Source organism: Aquarana catesbeiana, unplaced genomic scaffold (genome assembly GCF_042186555.1).
Source record: "Aquarana catesbeiana isolate 2022-GZ unplaced genomic scaffold, ASM4218655v1 unanchor225, whole genome shotgun sequence".
NCBI lineage: Eukaryota > Metazoa > Chordata > Amphibia > Anura > Ranidae > Aquarana > Aquarana catesbeiana.
In genome coordinates, this window is record NW_027362652.1 from 1,074,396 (window position 1) to 1,093,431 (window position 19,036).

At 44.5% G+C, this 19,036-nt stretch overlaps 2 protein-coding genes across 2 annotated transcripts in view; both read right to left on the bottom strand.

Annotated features, from left to right (window-relative positions):
• Positions 1-384, bottom strand: part of LOC141121575 (uncharacterized) — a 167,489-nt gene extending 167,105 nt beyond the window's left edge. The window contains 1 exon segment of the mRNA XM_073611210.1: positions 141-384. Within this exon segment, the coding sequence (XP_073467311.1) occupies positions 141-350 (210 nt within the window). The 5' untranslated portion in view covers positions 351-384.
• A 7,424-nt stretch (positions 385-7,808) lies between these two features.
• The window catches only part of LOC141121569 (uncharacterized), a 121,656-nt gene continuing 110,428 nt past the window's right edge, over positions 7,809-19,036 (bottom strand). The window contains exon 10 of the mRNA XM_073611203.1: positions 7,809-10,886. Coding sequence (XP_073467304.1) covers positions 9,335-10,886 — 1,552 coding nt within the window. The 3' untranslated portion in view covers positions 7,809-9,334. The remainder of the gene's footprint in view (positions 10,887-19,036) is intronic.

Genomic DNA, 19,036 nt, shown 5'->3' on the forward strand with positions numbered 1-19,036 from the left:
GTGGGGAAATGTTCTGCCCCTGCTATATATGTGTGTATCATCATCTGCTGCAGATAAATGACATCACAGTGACTATGGAGGAAGAGGACGGACATGACGGGGGGGTTACTGGGTGTAAATAGAAAATAAGATCTTATTACCTCCTCTGCTGCCACTTCAAGTAATGTCTCCTCTGTACTTATTCCCGACTCACTTCTCACCCGGAACTTCCTATTTATACCTGACATCACTTCCTGTCTGGACCTGACATCACTTCCTATCTGTATTCCATAGAGACTTCCTGTCTTGGTATTAGTAAGATCACCATCTTGTGGGGCTGAGAGGAACTGCAGCCTTGATAAACGTCTCATGGTGTGAACACAGCCTAGTGATTGTTACCATGGGTCCCAGATGCTGCAGGACAGTCCAGGGGTTTTGGCTACTGTCCCATCAGTTTTCACCCCTCAGGTTCCAGGATGACTGCTGGAACACTCTCTGAGTTCCATCACCAGGCACTGCAATTATACCAGACTGTTGGGAGCAAGAATCTCCTTTCTGACAGTGAAAGTATAAAGCCTCGTACACGCAATCGGACTTTCCAACGGGAAATATGTGATGACAGGCTGTTGGCGGTAAATCCGACCGCGTGTACGCTCTATCGGACAATTGTTGTCGGATTTTAAATTTTCCGTGGACCAAGGTGTGTTGACGGATTTTCCGAGTGTGTGTACACAAGTCTGTCGGACAAAAGTCCGAAGTACAAACACGCATGCTCGGAAGCAGAAGCGGTCGGTCTTGTAAACGAGCGTTCATAATGGAGAATTAACATTCGTGACGTACATTCTCTTCTTCTTTAATGGGATAATAATGAAGCTGCTTTACTGGTGATACTGATGGATTTTTTGCAAACAAATTTCCAAAGGCTTTTTTTTTCTAGTGATATCAAGAATAATATTATTATGCTTTTTTTTTTTTTGGTGCAAGTTACCACAACACCATTATCCCGTAGTTTTTGTTGGTGTCCCTTGTTAATTTTACATTGTATTTTTTTAAATGTAACTGCCTACTCCCAAACTGTCATTTGAAGTAAAACACATAGCCAAGTATTATTCTCCACAATTTTTTTTACTGTGCATAAAAAAAAGAAAACAAATAAAATTAGACATACTATCTGCCAATAGAACTTAACAAAAAAGTGCATTCTATGCATCCGAAAATATAGAAAATCAAATCATTATTATTCAACCCAAAAAAATAAATGTCAAAGCAATAACTCCAAGGCCAATAATAAATAACACGTTATCTCCTCCGATTCTGCAACATGGCTGATTGACGAACGGCCGTTCAGAAACGAACTGAAAAGCACCAACTGAAAAGCGCTAAATGAAAAACACAAAAAGAAAAGCGCAAATCAACACTCACCAAACTTCTACTAACATGAAATTAGCAGAAGGAGCCCAAAGGGTGGCGCTAAAGAGCTGAAAAACCACGTAGTACGTCATAGCACATTCTATGCATTAAAATAAAAAGCCATCTGTGTGCAGCAGCCCTCTAATACTTACCTGAGGTCCACCTAGATCCAGCGATGTTGTATGGTAGACTAGGCTGTCCAAGACTCCCCTCCTCATTGGCTGAGACAGCAGTGCGGCACCACTGGCTCCCGCTGCTGTCAAGTCAGTGAGCCAATGAGGAGATGAAAGGGGGCAGGGCTGGTCTGCGGTTCCGTATCTGAATGGACACAGGGAGCTGTGGCTCAGCTGGGGTGCCCCGTAGCAAGTTTTTTGTCTGCGGGGGCACTCAACAGGAGGGAGGTGCCAGGAGCACCGAAGAGGGACCAGAGAAGAGGAGGATCAGGGCTGCTCCGTGCAAAACCCACACACAGAGCAGTTAAGTATAACATGTTTGTTATTTTTAACAAAAAATAATTAGAGACTTACCAATCAATTCAAGGTTCAATAGTGGGTTTTTCACTGTCAGGGCGATAAGGACTTGGAGCAATCGGTGGTGTCAGCGGGAAGTATTGATAGTTTTAAATAACTCTTGGATGTGCATCTTAGTGAACACAACATACAAGGATATGGGAAATGCTGTGACAATGACACACACATGTTGAATTGGATGGGCCAGTGTCTTTATTCAACCTTACCAACTATGAAACTATAAAGGTATCTTTATGTGTATGTGTCTGCCTCTAGACGGTTCTTTAACCACTTCCCGCCCGCCGACAGTCATATGACGTCCTTGACTTTGTGCGGGTATATCTGAATGATGCCTGCAGCTACAGGTATTATTCAGATATTGTCTTTTTCAGCCAGCGATTCCCTACACCATAAGAATGATCATAGCGGCTGGACCCCCCCCCCTCTGGTGCTTCTACCGACTCACCGCTTTTTTTTTTTAAAGTGTCAAGCTAAAAATTTTTAAGTAAAATTAACCATAACATTTTTTTTTAAGTGCCCGTGTGCTCACACGCAGAAGCGAATGCATACGTAAGTCCCGCCCACATATGAAAATGGTGTTCAAACCACACATGTGAGGTATCGCCGTGAACGTTATAGGGAGAGCAATAATTCTAGCCCTAGACCTCCTCTGTAACTCAAAACATGTAACCAGTAAAAAAATTTAAAGTGTCGCCCTATGGGGATTTTTAAGTACCGAAGTTAGGCGCCATTCCACGAGCGTGTGCAATTTTGAAGCGTGACATGTTAGGTATCCATTTACTCGACATAACTTATTCTTTGACATTATGCAAAAAAATTGGGCTAACTCCACTTTTTTTTTTTTAAAGCAAACAAACGCATTTGAAAAATTGCTGCGCAAATACCACGCAAGATAAAAAGTTGCAATGACAGCCATTGTATTCTCTAGGGTCTCTGCTAAAAAATATATATAATGTTTGTGGGTTCTATGTAATTTTCTAGCAAAAAAAAAATGATGATTTTTACATGTAGGAGAGCAATGTCAGAATTGGCCTGGGTGGCAAGTGGTTAAAGAGAGCAGTTTCAGCAGTGCTTGCACAGTGGCTTCATCCTGGACCTTTCCCGAGAGGCTGCACAGTGATGGTGGGTCAGAAGGGCAGAGGGAGCCAGTTGCTGGAAGGGACAAAAAACCCCTCTTTGGAGCTCAGTATTATCTACTACCTCATCATTTGCCTCCCTTTCCAAGGCAAAGTTCTTGTGAAGCAGTTATCTTAGTGAGTAGTCTTTAGACCTAAATCTTCATCCAGCTAGTGTTGGGGCCCAGTCTTTATGGTGGTGCATATAAGTGCAGTCTCAATGAGGTCTGCATGCTGTAAATAATGCTACTAGTTATATGGCCAGTCCCTATGTGTTCAGTGTCTTCTAGCAGCAACAAGTTAATGGCAGCAGTGTCCAGTCACCAGTCCCAGCAATACAGTTGCTTCAGTTCCACCGTTCAGGTGTCTGCTCACTTCTGGGTTTGCTTGGAGCAAATCCAGTCCTCAGCACACTGCTTAACAGTGCCCTGATTTCTGGCTCAGGCCGCAAGCTTGTAGCAGGTGTCAGGCACTCAGGAGTATCAATGTGCACACTCCGGTCCCCCTCACAGTGAAAGGAAGTCACTCTACCTTCAGCCCTGTAAAATACACGTCTTTCTCCTCCTCAAGACATTCACTCCTTGGGAACTGTAGTCCAATAGTCTATTGATTTCCACAGCATGACTCTTCTTCTGAACTACATCTCCCACAGTTCAATGCGACCAGCATTCAAATCTCTTGAGCTCCTTCTGTTTGTCAGCTTACCTTGGTGGGTGGAGGCGAGGTAGTGTTAACCTATTCAGCATAGATCGTTTAATCTTTGAGTTCAGGCCTCTAACATTCCATGTAAGACATGTAAGACTCATTTTTTGGGAGAAAGGACAATGACTCAAAAAATATTGTTACACTCTCGAGACCGCCTAGATGTCCCAGGCATACCTGTATCCAACATGGCGTGAATTAACATTTCCACAAGTTGACTATAATAACAGCAACACATTGTTATTACCTTTTTAAAGCATATCTGTGCAGTGTGAAAAAAAAACAACAAACAAAAGGAAAAGAAAAACAAGTAAATACAAACTTCCCCCATCCCCCTCCCTGCTCATTGCCCCAAACTTCAACGAGCTTTCTCCCAGTAACCATGAAAGTAACCTGAGAGGTGACCAGAAAGATCCCTCAGTTAAAGTGATATTAGTTCCATATAGTCTATTGGAAAAACTTAGTATTAAAAAAAAAGTACTGTAAATGTCATGTTGAGCAATATTAGCACCTTCATAGGATAAGACCTAGGGTTGTGCATCCTTCTAGGAATTCTTATTTAAAGCTTCCGTCCCCCAAATGATGCCGGTCCTGGGCATAGACCTGTTATAAAGTGCATTGGCAGTCACTAATCAGTTGCAAGGGCAGAGCACCCATCCCCGCAAGTACGTCTCTTAAAGGGTAGGACTCCTTAAGATCATTGCAAATGCAGAAGAATCAGGGTCTAAATATCACAGCTTCTGCTTTCCTGTGTCTGCCAGGTAATTCTACTGGGCCAGGAGAGTCTTAAAAGGAAAACTAGAAGAAAATGAACAGAGCCAACAACTCCGCAACCACAGTTGCCACTAAAAATTAAACCAGATTTGGTAACCGATAAACTAAAGCTCCATAAAAAGAGTGTAAGGGCTTATCCTAGACCATCGAGCCAATCAGAGACTTCTGAGGGAGATAGAAAAAATTAGGCCTTGCCATCATTGATGACCCTTAGTTTGGCAGGGTATAACATGCTGTAGCTGAGCTGCTTATCTCGAAGGCGCCTCTTCACCGCAGTAAAAGCAGCTCTTTGTTTCTTTGTGGTGGCAGAAAAGTCTGGAAAAATTGAGATTTGGTTACTGTTGAACTTGATGTCAGAGAGATTACGGGCTGCACACATTATATACTCCTTATTCCTGAAATGAAGTAGCTTCGCCAGAAGAGGGCATGGAGAAGCTCCTGATGGAGGGGGGTGCATAGGCGCCCGTGCAATTGCGGACAAAGAGGATAAAGTCTCCGGCCCCACTAGCGATTTCAGCCATTTTTCCAGAAACAGTTCAGGCTCTTTGCCTCCAGTTCCCTTCGGAAAGCCAACGAAACACAGGTTGTTTCTGCGCATGCGGTCCTGTAAATCTCCCAGTTTCAGAGCATTTTCCTTTAAATCTTGTTGCTGAATGCGTAGACTAGCAGACATAGGTTGCATGGAGTCCTCCATATCACTAATGCGTTGTTCTGCATTAGAGATCCTGGAACGGATCTTTTGCACGTCATGTTTAACAATTTGGAGGTCCAGTCTGACCGTTTTAATCTGTGTTGTCAGCGTGGACTGGCACTGATGGATAGCTTCCATGACATGCTTTAAAGTGAGCTCCTCTTCCCCTTCATTGTCCTCTCCAGCTCCCCCCGCAGCCATAGCTGGCTATGAAGGGCCCCCAGGCTCACTGTCCTCTTCCCATCCGCCTGCCTCCTCCCATGGGTCTAATTCCTCCACTTCTGGGGCTGCAGCCAAGGGTGACAAACATGGGCTCTGTGGAGAGTCAGCAAAATGCTCCCTTATAGTGGTTGGTGGTTTATTTTTTTTTGTAGTGACAGCAGACTTTTGTGTGAGGGCAGGGGAGCGAGACTCACCAGCTTGTTGCTGCTTGTCCTTCGGCGGCTTCTTGCAGGAGGAAGAGGAGCCGGCGCCATCTTTGGATCTCCCCGCGGTCTGTGTAAGCGGCCATTCATCGGCTGTTTTAAGCCCCGCCGGTCCGTGCCGGACCATCTTTACAGGCCCTGGGCAATGCTGTATATGTACCCGATCCTTCGGTATGGTCGGAAGGGGTGATTAATGTCCGGATGCTTTGCAGGATCTCTCGGTGCCGGAGGAGCTCGTGAACCTTGCTGCCTATGCTCCCGTTTTGTCTCTTTTTAGTAAGTCTCAGACTGAGTCTATATTGTGATTGCTAGAGGATGACAAAGCTTACTTTCTTGATCATTAATTTATGGCTTTTAGGGCTTTGTTAGATGGTTTTACTGCTGTCCACTCTCTAGTCAGACAGAGAAATTACAGATTGAAGTTTGTTTAGCCTTTACTCCAAGACTGGTTAGAAATATTATCCCCAGTCTCAGTTGATTCGCACCGATTCCATCTTGCTTCTGGGCACCAAGAATCCCTTCCTTTTTTTTACCCTTAGCAACCACAACTGCTACTATGCACTCCTTACTTTCTGTATATCAGTGCCCTGCTGCCACTTACTGCACATTACCTGTATTTAACCCATTGAGGATCCCCTCTACAGCTCCATTACCTACAGGTATCCCTCAGACATCTTCACCTTCTTCCCAAACTATACTATTCATCCACTATCCGCACCTCCCTCAATAGCTGTTCAGCCTACCTTCATACCAACAGCTCCCGTTCAGACGTCCTCAATGCCAACAGTTCTATCTCAGTTTACCTCCCTGCCAGCAGCGCTGGTTCAATGTATCCTCATGCCAGCAGCTCCAGTCTAACCTGTCCCAGTACGAGAAGATCCCATCCAGATTTACCCAAGGCCATCTGTTGCAGTTCCAATTCCTGTGCCAGCTACATCAGTTTAACCTGTAGCAATATTGAAGTGATACTAAAGTCTCAATTTTTTTTGTATAAAAATAAGAAACATGTTATATTTACCTGCTCTGTGAAGTGGTTTTGCCCAGAGCAGCCCAGATCCTCCTCTTCTCGGGTCCGTCTTCATCGCTCCTGGCCCCTCACTCTTGTTGAGTGCCCCTACAGCCCTGCCTCCTCTCTCTCCTCATTGGCTCACTGACTTTGCTTGACAGCAGCGGGAGCCAATGAGGGAGAGTCCCGGACAGCCGAGTCTCTCATGCAACATCACTGGATCGAGATGGACCTCAGGTAAAAATTAGGGGGGCTGAGGCACACAGAAGGCTTTTTATCTTAATGTATAGAATGCATTAGGATAAAAAACCTTCTGCCTTTACAATCACTTTAACTGTAGACTGCCTCTGACTGCCATTTCGTATTTGGGACTCTTAGTACCCTGGGTTTTTTCTATAACAATATCTGCTCAAATCTTTTTAGGAAGTTCCATCTATGATTGGAACAGACTGATTCACTCAGTCAAGCGGGGTCCTCAACAACTGCCTAAGCCACTATGCACCATACCCATGTTCCAGACCTCCAGTCTGAGTCTGCTGATACCTCTTATTCAGCTCAGTCCCATGCCACTGATCCTTTGCCCACTGTCCAATCTGGCTCCATTGATCCCCTGTTTACTACCCAGCTTGACCCTGCTGACCAACCTGATGCTACCGATCGCTGTCCTGCCTGACTAAACTAAAATGCCACCTGCTGTCCTGTGTCAAATGGGTTTTTGCTTCATTACTAATTAATCTTTCTTTAATCACACACAGTCTGTTTTCAGTTTCATTAAGTGAAGCTACACTGATCCGGTCTCCCTGCTATTGCAAGATACCAGCATTCGGTATCCTAACAACCACAAACAATTCTCACATTTGCCTACTAGATCTCAAGGGACTGGGTGCAGAGGATAGCCCAGGTACCCGAGAACAGAAACCCCATAGCAAGCTCCACACAGGTACGGCTGCAGAAGTCTCTGGTAAAGAAGTTCAGGCACTTATGAGCAATGCCACTTTATTTGAATGACTGTATTGGCGAAGCTTTACGGACACTGACCACCAATGTGACTGGGCCTTTTTTTTCAGTGCTAGGTGATCATATGCCCATCCGGGGCCTTCTCACTGATTCTGACAAAGAAGAGCCCTGCACCTGGTTGCAGCAAGCTAGCCCAGTCTCAGCTGCTACATCAGGATCAGTTCTAATAAACCCCATAGGTTGTAAGAAGCTGTAAATTATTTCCCATGCCCAGGAGTAAGATTGTGGGTAATAGAGTTAAGGGCTCTGTTCCAGCCACCTAGGAAGGTGGGTAAAGGGGCACTTTGCTACATAAGCACACATACACCTTTGGCAAGTCCTTTATTTAAAAAAAAAAACTCAGCAATGTTAATAATTCATCAATTACATTGTCCAGCGATGTAGATCAACAATGACCAACTCACAAAAAACACTCAGTCCCTTAAATACCTTACATACTATTGATGTTAGGCTGACTGGTCTGTAGTTTCCTGGTATACATCTCAATATCTCCCAAGTCAGTGCCCAACCCCCTATGCCCTTTGAAAATGTCTTGCCGATTTGGCTTAAAAATTGACAGAATTGATTAAAAAAACTCTGCTCCCTTTGACTTCCGTCGGGTTCGGATTAACATTCAGACTAGGGTTGTCCCGATACCGATACTAGTATCGGTATCGGCACCGATACCGAGCATTTGCCCAAGTACTTGTACTCGGGCAAATGCTCCCGATGCTTCCGCCGATACCTAAACAGTCAGCGGTGAACGGCGCATGGGGGAGTTACAAGCTTCTCCCCCCGCGGCTTTAGTGACATACAGCGGTGATCGGTGCTTGTAACTCCCCCACACGCAATCACCACTGACTGTCACCGCATCCTACTCCATGCCCCCTCCATTCCTCTGTCCCCCTATGCTGTTCCCCTCCGTTGCTGTGTCCCCCTCCATTGCTCTGTCCTCCTCCGCTGTCCCCCTCCGTTGCTCTGTCCTCCTCCGCTGTCCCCCTCCGTTGCTCTGTCCTCCTCCGCTGTCCCCCTCTGTTGCTCTGTCCTCCTCCGCTGTCCCCCTCTGTTGCTCTGTCCTCCTCCGCTGTCCCCCTCCGTTGCTCTGTCCTCCTCCGCTGTCCCCCTCCGTTCCGGCGTTCCGCTGTCCCCCTCTCCTTCTCTGTCCCTCCCTGCTGTGTGAATGGACAGAGTCAGCTGACTCTGTCTATTCACATAACTGAAACATTGTAATCTCCTGTGATTACGATGTGTCAGTTTATGAATGGAGAGGAGCCGCTGTCTTCTCTCCATTCATTCTCAGTGCAGCTGAGGCTGCAGAGAAAGGGACTGGGGAATCTCTATCCTCCGTATCTTTCTCTGTCTCAAAGGGGAGATATCAGAGGTCTGTTAAGACCCCTAATATCTCACCAAAGCCCTCCAACAGGGCTGATAAAAAAAAACAAACACACACACATATTGCAATAAAGAATAAAAAAAAAAATATTGTAAAAAATAATGAATGTAAATTAAAAAAAACACACACAGAAACCGTTCACCCCCCACCACCCCCTAAAAAAACGGAAAAAAAACAAAACACTGTCACGTGACATTAAAAAAAAGTATCGGTAATCGGTATCGGCGAGTACTTAAAAAAAAAGTATCGGTACTTGTACTCGGTCCTAAAAAAGTGGTATCGGGACAACCCTAATTCAGACCTTAGGAGCAGTTCAGCGAACCTTGCGAGACTTGAACCCAGGAATGTTCGACTCCTCCCTACACCTGTGAGATCTCCGATGTCTAGCAAGGTTTGATTTATATGTAAAACAGCTTCTGCACTCCGGGCAGGGATATGGTTTCTCCCCAGTGTGGGATCTCTGATGTATAACCAGGTCTGTTTTTTGTGAAAAACATTTCTCGCACTCAGAGCAGGAATACGGCTTCTCTCCAGTGTGAGTTCTCTGATGTCTTACAAGGTCTGAGCTTCGTGTAAAACATTTCTCGCACTCAGGGCAGGAATTCAGCTTTTCCCCAGTGTGAAATCTCTGATGTCTTACAAGATCTGAGTTTTGTATAAAACATTTCTTGCACTCAGTGCAGGAATACGGCTTCAACCCCGTGTGAGATCTCTGATGTAAAAGAAGGCCTGATTTTTGTGAAAAACATTTCCCACATTCGGAGCAGGAATACAGATTCTGGCCTGTGTGAATCTTCCGATGTGAGCGAAGAGAGGACAACTTTGAAAAACATTTCCTGCACTCAGGGCAAGAATATGGCTTATCCCCCGTGTGGGATCTCTGATGCACACGAAGGACTGATTTTTGTGAAAAACATTTCCCGCACAAGGGGCAGGCACAAGGCTTCTCCCCCGTGTGAGATCTCTGATGTTTAAGCAGTTCTGATTTGTATGAAAAACACTTTCCGCACTCAGGACATGAATACGGCTTTTTTCCCGTGTGAGATCTCTGATGTTTAACAAGGATTGATTTCGATGTATAACATCTCCCACATTCAGGGCAGGAATACGGCTTCTCCCCTGTGTGCAATCTCTGATGTATAGCAAGGTCTGATTTCCTTGAAAAACATTTCCCGCATTCAGGACAGGAATGTGGCTTATCCCCAGTGTGCAATTTCTGATGCATAACATAGGCTGATTTATAAAAAAAACGTTTGCTGCACTGAGGGCAGGAATACGGCTTCTCCCCCGTATGAGATCTCTGGTGCATAACAAGAGCTGATTTATATAAAAAATATTTGTTGCACTCAGAGCAGGAATATGGCTTCTCCCCCGTATGAGATCTCTGATGCATAACAAGGGCTGATTTATAAAAAAAACATTTGCTGCATTTAGGGCAGGAATACGGCTTCTCCCCCGTATGAGATCTCTGATGTACAACAAGGTTTGATTTGCTTGAAAAACATTTCCCACATTCAGAGCAGGAATAAGGCTTCTCCCCTGTATGAGATCTCTGATGTACAACAAGAGTTGATTTCTTTGTAAAACATTTCCCACATTCAGAGCAAGAATAAGGCCTCTCCCCTGTGTGAGTTTTCTGATGACTAACAAGGCCCGATTTCTTTGTAAAACATTTCCCACATTCAGGGCAGCAATTTGGCTTCTCGTCTGTGTGAGATCTGCAATGTATGACAAGTTCTGATATATCTAGGAAACATTTCCCACACTCAGAACAGGAGTAAAACTTCCCACCTGTGCGAGATCTCTGATGTACAGTAAGACTTAATTCAGAGCTAAAACTTTCCCCACATTCAGGACAGGAAAATTTCTCCTTCCCATGAATTCCAGCACCATCCCGCACAGTACGAGGTTGTTTAGAGTCAGAAGGATTTGATGGTCTACCTATACTGTGAAGTCCACCATCAAGAGTTGAGGCCATTGTCTGTTCCCCTGCACAATCTCTTGTGATATCCTCATTTTCCAATTTACAACCTGGAAATAAAGTGAGATGATCCACTGAGGGTTTCTCAATGGTGTGTCCTGAAAAATATAAAAACACAAACCAAAAGATACAAGAGGGTTAGTTCACCTAAATCAAGATTCTATCTGGATCAGGCAGATTTTATCTGGGGATTTCCCCAGTTACCAGCTGGGAATTTTTCCTTCATCAGTAAAAAGGACCTTTGTTCCTCCTCCCAGATCACTTCTATAGTCACACATCCTTGTCAGAAGAGCAGGAACCAATAGGGAATGGGAGGTGCATGCTCTTCACACAACCACAAGCCTAGACAATGTGTTAAGGGATGTTTGTTAAACAAGAAGTTCAAAGTATAGACTCTAATGCCGCGTACACACGAGCGGATTTTCCGTTGGAAAAATCTTGGATGGTTTTTCCGACGGAATTCCGCTCAAGCTTGGCTTGCATACACACGGTCACACAAAAGTTTGCTGAACTTTCGACCGCAAAGAACGCGGTGACGTACAACACTACGGTGAGCCGAAAAAATGAAGTTAAATGCTTCCGAGCATGCGCCGAATGGTTTCCGAGCATGTGTAGGAATTTTGCGCGTTGGAATTGGTACAGACGATTGTAATTTCCGATCGAAACTTTTTCCTAACCGAAAAATTGAAAACCTGCTCTCAATCTTTTGCTAGCGGGAATTCGGCCAGCAAAAGTCAGATGGAGCATACACACGGTCGCATTTTCCGACCAAAAGCTCTCATCGGTCTTTTGCTGGCCGAATTTCCGATCGTGTGTACGCGGCTTCAGGCTACTTTCACACTGGGGCATTGGGGGCTATTTTTAGCGCTGCTTTACCATTGTTTTTGTGGAGCTTTTGGCCGCTAGCGGACGAAAAAGGGTTAAAAGCGCCGGCAAAGCGCTGCTGCTGCCTATTGATTTTAATGGGCAGGGGCGCTGTAAGAGCGATGTATACACCGCTCCTACAGTGCCCCAAAGATGCTGCTTGCAGGACTTTTTTTGCGTCCTGCCAGCGCACCGCTCCAGTGTGAAAGCGCTCGGGCTTTCACACTGGAGTGAGAGGATAGGCTCTTTACAGACGCTTTGAATGCGCTATTTTTAGCGCTATAGCGCCTGTAAAACGCCTCAGTGTGAAAGCCTTAGAACCTTTAGCATAGAACAAGTGTCCATTTATGTAATTTTCTGTGTGGTATTGAGCTGCATCAGCTTATTATTATTTTGTGGTATTCTGACATATACCAGCAGTTTTGGGACACTACAACTTGTTTACAGCATGATATTGGCTTCTCCCTCTGTCCTCCCTCCTATTTGATGCTAGTTAGTTCAGTCCTAGCTAGACTCTTCCTATGTCTTCCATGTTCCCTCAGTAAGCGTTAGTAATTTGCAGAGACAAGGCTTAGAAAAGTACATTTCTTAACACTTCAAAAGACTGGTAAAACATCCTCTGTATTTCAATTAGGTGAGAAAAAATTGCTTTGGGATCAAATTCTATTAACCACTTCAATATCGGGCACTTTCACCCCCTTCTGAACTGAAACTGAAAAGTTTGAAAAATGTTTTTTCTTTGTTTCGGTTATAAAATGTTGTAAATAAGTAAGTTTTCTCCTTCACTGATGTGTACTGATGGGCACTGATAGGCAGCACTGATGGGCAGCCTTTAGGGGCACTGGTAGGCATAATAATGGGCACTGATAGGCACTGAAAGGTATCACTGGTGGGCATCGCTAATGGGGCTGCACTGATAATCACTGCACTGAGCATAAATAGAGGAATGCCAATAACTTGCACTTCCTAGTTGCTCTGTGACCACATGGTAGAGAGCCTACATCAGAGAATTCCACATCCTTACCGCTCTGACAGTAAAGAACCCTCTATGCAGTTTAAGGTTACACTGCTCCTCTTCCAATTTCAGTGAATGGCCACGTGTCTTTTAATACTCCCTTTCACTGAAAAGTATGCTAGGGTCACCAGTACAGTATTTTGTATATCGCTATCATATCCCCTCTCAAACATCTCCTCTACAGAGAGAATAAGTTCAATGCTTATATTCCTTCCCCATAGCTAAGATCCCCCAATCCCTTTATTAGCTTTGTTGCTCTTCTCTGGACTCTCTCCAGTTCCAGTACATCTTTTCCTGAGGACTGGTGCCCAGAACTGGACAGCATACTCTAGGTGCAGCCAGACCAGAGTCTTGTAGAGCGGGAGAATTATCGTTTTATCCCTGGAGTTAATCCCCTTTTTTTTTTTTTAACAGAAAATTTTTATTAAACAAATCAGCATTACATTACAGAATGATTTAAAGCATTCAAAGTATAGAGGAAAATGACAGTAAAATCAACCTTCAAACTGTAGTCATTGTTTATCAGATATTCCAATTGTGCAAATATCAGAAGTATCACTTAGCAGTACACCTTAATACATTATAGTATTATACCATCGTAGATAGACTTACATAAGTAACCATTTTCAATCCAACCTGATAAGGAGGGGGAAGGGGAGGGGGAAGGGGAAGGAGGGGGAAGGGGGGGGTTAATCCCCTTTTTAAAGCATGCCAATATTCTGTTGGCTTTGCTTGCAGCGGCTTGGCATTGCATGCCACTGCAGAGCCTATCATCTACTAGGACCCCCAGATCTTTCTCCATATTGGATTCCCCCAAAGGTTCTCCCCCTAGTGAGTAACTTGCGTTCGTATTTTTAGCACCCAAACGCATTACTTTACATTTTTCAACATTAAACCTCATTTGCTATGTAGTTGCCCGCTCCGTTATTTTACAGTATATGGATAGGACCTTACAGGACCTGCAGATGGGAGTTGGTGAGCATATTGCAGATATTCTCAAGGGTTTTAAACATTGTAGTGTTTTAAGACACTATTCTGCATGCCATAACAAAGATCCCACTGGCATAAGGGTTGGAGGGGGAGTAATAACAGACCTGAAATATCCTGTCTAGAAACCAGATGGATTTACAATATGAAGCCTTACGCCCCCTATGGATTAAATGTTGACTGGGATGACCATCGTTTTATTAATATTAGTCAAGTCCGTAGTTATAGAACATGTCTGGCATTTGTTTCTGTTTTTTTACTTTTATTTATTTCTATCTCTGTTACCGTTTGTACAGGGTTGAGCAGATTTGCGTATGCCATCCCTTAACATTTATCCTTCGATTTTTGATCTTGTAATATTTCATCTTAACTGTTTTTCTGGGCGGTGATTCATTTCAAAGTGGTATTAAAGTCAAAAACAAAAATGTAATATATTGCAATTTACCAATCATTAGATGTAGTGGCTGCATTAGTTTACTTATTTTTAGGTTTTTTTTTCCCCTCTGTTCTTACCTGATGATCAGTAAGGCCCCTTTCACACTGAGGCGCTTCTAAACTGCCAGTAATACACTGAGCGCTTTTGAAGAGCTTTACATTAATTTCAATGGAGAGGGGCGTTTTTTCACCACCCTGCCAGTGCAGTGCCCCAGTGTGAAAGCATTCATTTGTTTTAATGGAAATAGGTTATCGTGAGCTTTTCAGGCGCTTTTTTTTTGCTTGAAAGTGCCTCAGTGTGAAACGGGTCTAAAACACCTCCTCTATTAGCGTGCCTCCACTGAACCAATCAGTGTGCAGTAACAGAGCAGAGATAACAGACAATTATATTATGGCTCACCTGTGCTGATCTCTGTAGGAGTGTCCTCCTCTTTGAATGTCCTCGTCATTCCAGCCTCCTCCGTATATTGCTGATCATCCCTCACATACGTCTCTTCTACTTCACCCTCAACTTTAATGATCATCAGATCTTCACCCTAAACCAACAGAATGGCAGAAAATAACATCTGTAAAATAGAAGTATTTATGATGTGAGATCACGTAGAAAATATCATCTTGTAGAGTCCACACATCATCTCCACATGTCAGAGTGTTCAATCACTTTATGTTCCAGACCCTCAACTTCACCTACCTGATGATGGTGAGGGATGGTGTGACCTTCCTGTGTGCAATCCCGGGAATACAGAGGACGGGGACATCTCTTTCTATCTCTTCCACCCTGAATATATAATAAACATTCATTGTAACAAACATGCTGTGTATAAATCATAGATACCAATATTTGTTCCTCATCTACCTGATCACACCGTGCATAGTTGTGATCTTTCTCTGTGGAATCCCGGAAATACAGAAGAAGGGGACATCTCTCTGGTGGGTTCTCATTACTGGATCCATCTGTAGGAAACACACACACTGACTGAATACATTGTTTCTATGTGTTTATCAGATGATGGGGGATCTAGGTGGACCCTCCGTACTGCTCTCTCCTTTACAATAAAGTCTCCTCTTACCCGGTGATGTGAGGGGCGGCTGATTGTCCATCATGACGTCCTTGTAGAGATCCTTGTGTCCTTCTAAATACTCCCACTCCTCCATGGAGAAATAGACAGTGACATCCTGACACCTTATAGGAACCTGACACACACAATGATACAGTCACCATCCAGACACATCCCTTGTCTGTTACTGGATAATGTCCCAGAATTCCCAGCACCGCTCACCTCTCCTGTCAGCAGCTCCATCATCTTCTTGGTGACTTCTAGAATCTTCTTTTTGCGGTTTATCTCAGATGTCAGGGAGCGGGGTGGAGGCACTGTAATGGTCATGTGATCACCAGACTTCAGAAGAATAAAACTCTGTATTGAAGAACGAATACAAATATCATGTTATAATCCCAGAATCCTCCTCACCTCTCCGGTCAGGTCTGTGTTTTATTAATAGAGATGAGAGTGATGTCATGTGACCTCCCCAAATTCTCACCTCTCCGCTCAGCAGGTAGATGATCTCCAGGGTGAGGTTTAGGATCCTCTCAGTCATGTGACTTTGGTCCTCCTCCATCCTCATTGATGTGGTCATGTGCTCTATGCAGGTTTCTCTGTAGAAGAGGGATAGACAACCTTTGAGAGGTGGAGATTTACCTGAACAACATGGAAGAGGTCAAAGATCATCGGGGTGCAGTGCCCTTTAAAAAAAAAAAAGAAAAAGAAATGAAGTAGCAAGACTTTAATAAAAATGTAAGGATGGCATAGGGAAAACGTAGAAAAATCGAAGAAAAAAGATGTTGCTGTAAAATTATTGTATAAACTGTATAAAGTTAGCTTCTGTGCGACACTTGGCGTTAACTTCCATTCACAATATTGTTCATGTCTGGAGAGTAATTTGTCACCTTAAGTCTTACACAGAAATTTATCATGAAGGCAGAACAACCAGGCTGACCTGCTTGACTAGTTTCAGGACTGGCTGTCTGCTCTGAGTTTCATCTGGGTTGAGTTCTGTCCAGTAATATGTAGGGCAGTGTACAGAAGTCAGTAGTATGTAGAGGAGTGTACAGAGGTCAGTAGTATGTAGAGCAGTGTACAGAGGTCAGTAGTATGTAGAGCAGTGTACAGAGGTCAGTAGTATGTAGAGCAGTGTACAGAGGTCAGTAGTATGTAGAGGAGTGTACAGAGGTCAGTAGTATGTAGAGCAGTGTACAGAGGTCAGTAGGATGTAGAGCAGTGTACAGAGGTCAGTAGTATGTAGGGCAGTGTACAGAGGTCAGTAGTATGTAGGTCAGTATACAGAGGTCAGCAGGATGTAGGGCAGTGTACAGAGGTCAGTAGTATGTAGGGCAGTGTACAGAGGTCAGTAGGATGTAGAGCAGTGTACAGAGGTCAGTAGGATGTAGAGCAGTGTACAGAGGTCAGTAGTATGTAGAGCAGTGTACAGAGGTCAGTAGTATGTAGAGGAGTGTACAGAGGTCAGTAGTATGTAGAGCAGTGTACAGAGGTCAGTAGTATGTAGAGGAGTGTACAGAGGTCAGTAGTATGTAGGGCAGTGTACAGAGGTCAGTAGGATGTAGAGCAGTGTACAGAGGTCAGTAGTATGTAGGGCAGTGTACAGAGGTCAGTAGGATGTAGAGCAGTGTACAGAGGTCAGTAGGATGTAGAGCAGTGTACAGAGGTCAGTAGGATGTAGAGCAGTGTACAGAGGTCAGTAGAATGTTGAGCAGTGTACAGAGGTCAGTAGTATGTAGGGCAGTGTACAGAGGTCAGTAGTATGTAGGGCAGTGTACAGAGGTCAGTAGGATGTAGGGCAGTGTACAGAGGTCAGTAGTATGTAGGGCAGTGTACAGAGGTCAGTAGGATGTAGAGCAGTGTACAGAGGTCAGTAGGATGTAGAGCAGTGTACAGAGGTCAGTAGTATGTAGGGCAGTGTACAGAGGTCAGTAGTATGTAGGGCAGTGTACAGAGGTCAGTAGTATGTAGGGCAGTGTACAGAGGTCAGTAGTATGTAGAGCAGTGTACGGAGGTCAGTAGTATGTAGAGCAGTGTACAGAGGTCAGTAGTAGGTAGGGCAGTGTACAGAGGTCAGTAGTATGTAGGACAGTGTACAGAGGTCAGTAGTATGTAGGGCAGTGTACAGAGGTCAGTAGTATGTAGGGCAGTGTACAGAGGTCAGTAGTATGTAGAGCAGTGTACGGAGGTCAGTAGTATGTAGAGCAGTGTACAGAGGTCAGTAGTAGGTAGGGCAGTGTACAGAGGTCAGTAGTATGTAGGGCGGTGTACAGAGGTCAGTAGGATGTAGGGCAGTGTACAGAGGTCAGTAGTATGTAGGGTAGTGTACAGAGTTCAGTAGTATGTAGAGGAGTGTACAGAGGTCAGTAGTATGTAGGACAGTGTACAGAGGTCAGTAGTATGTAGAGCAGTGTACAGAGGTCAGTAGTATGTAGGGCAGTGTACAGAGGTCAGTAGGATGTAGGGCGGTGTACAGAGGTCAGTAGGATGTAGGGCAGTGTACAGAGGTCAGTAGTATGTAGAGCAGTGTACAGAGGTCAGTAGTATGTAGAGCAGTGTACAGAGGTCAGTAGTATGTAGGGCAGTGTACAGAGGTCAGTAGTATGTAGGGCAGTGTACAGAGGTCAGTAGTATGTAGGGCAGTGTACAGAGGTCAGTAGTATGTAGAGCAGTGTACAGAGGACAGTAGGATGTAGGGCAGTGTACAGAGGTCAGTAGTATGTAGGGCAGTGTACAGAGGTCAGTAGTATGTAGATCAGTGTACAGAGGTCAGTAGTATGTAAGGCAGTGTACAGAGGTCAGCAGGATGTAGGGCTGTGTACAGAGGTCAGCAGTATGTAGGGCAGTGTACAGAGGTCAGTAGGATGTAGATCAGTGTACAGAGGTCAGTAGTGGAGGGGTCAGCAGGGCAGAATTCAGCAGGGTAGAGAACAATAGGGCAGATGATAGAAGAGCATTGTACAGGGGTCAGTAACGCAGTGTATAGGGGTCATCAGTGCAGAGGTCCGCAGGGTAGAGAACAATATAGCAAAGGACAGTAGAGCACTATGTAAGCAGTCGCTTACGTAGTGCCTGTGAATATTTTAGCCCTTTCTGAACTGTGGGGTTCCTGCTTTAACTGCATTGTTATTTATAGGAGTTGTTTATTTCGTGAGTTACAGGCTGCCCAGAGCTAGGACGGGGTTAAGGTGATTCTTTCCCTTTCCCGCGTGTTCATGGCCCCGGCCATCGCTATGGGTCCATACTAACAAAGGGAGAGCTCAGAGTCGCCTCACCAAATGGGACTAGAGCAGTGGTTCTCAACCCTTCTAGTGCCGTGACCCCTTGATAAAATTTCCCAAGTTGTGGGGACCCCTAACAGTAAAATTATTTTCGTAGCGTGGGTTGTCAGCACCCAAGGCAAGACAAGTAATTTGCGCCCCTAACCCACGGACATTTAGCGCTCCCTGAGTCCCTTCCATTCTTACACTATTATAACCCCTTTTGGTACATTTTAGGATGCAGCACTCTCTCTCTTTGTTCTCCTTTCTTTCCCTTTTATCTCTCTCAATCCTAATTTCTTGTTTTTTTTTCCCCATCCCTCTCTCTAGCCGTGTTTCTTGTTCTTTCTCTTATTCTTTCTCTCCCTTTTTCTTTGTTCCTCCCCCTCTTTTCCTCTCCCTTCCATGTATTCTCTAT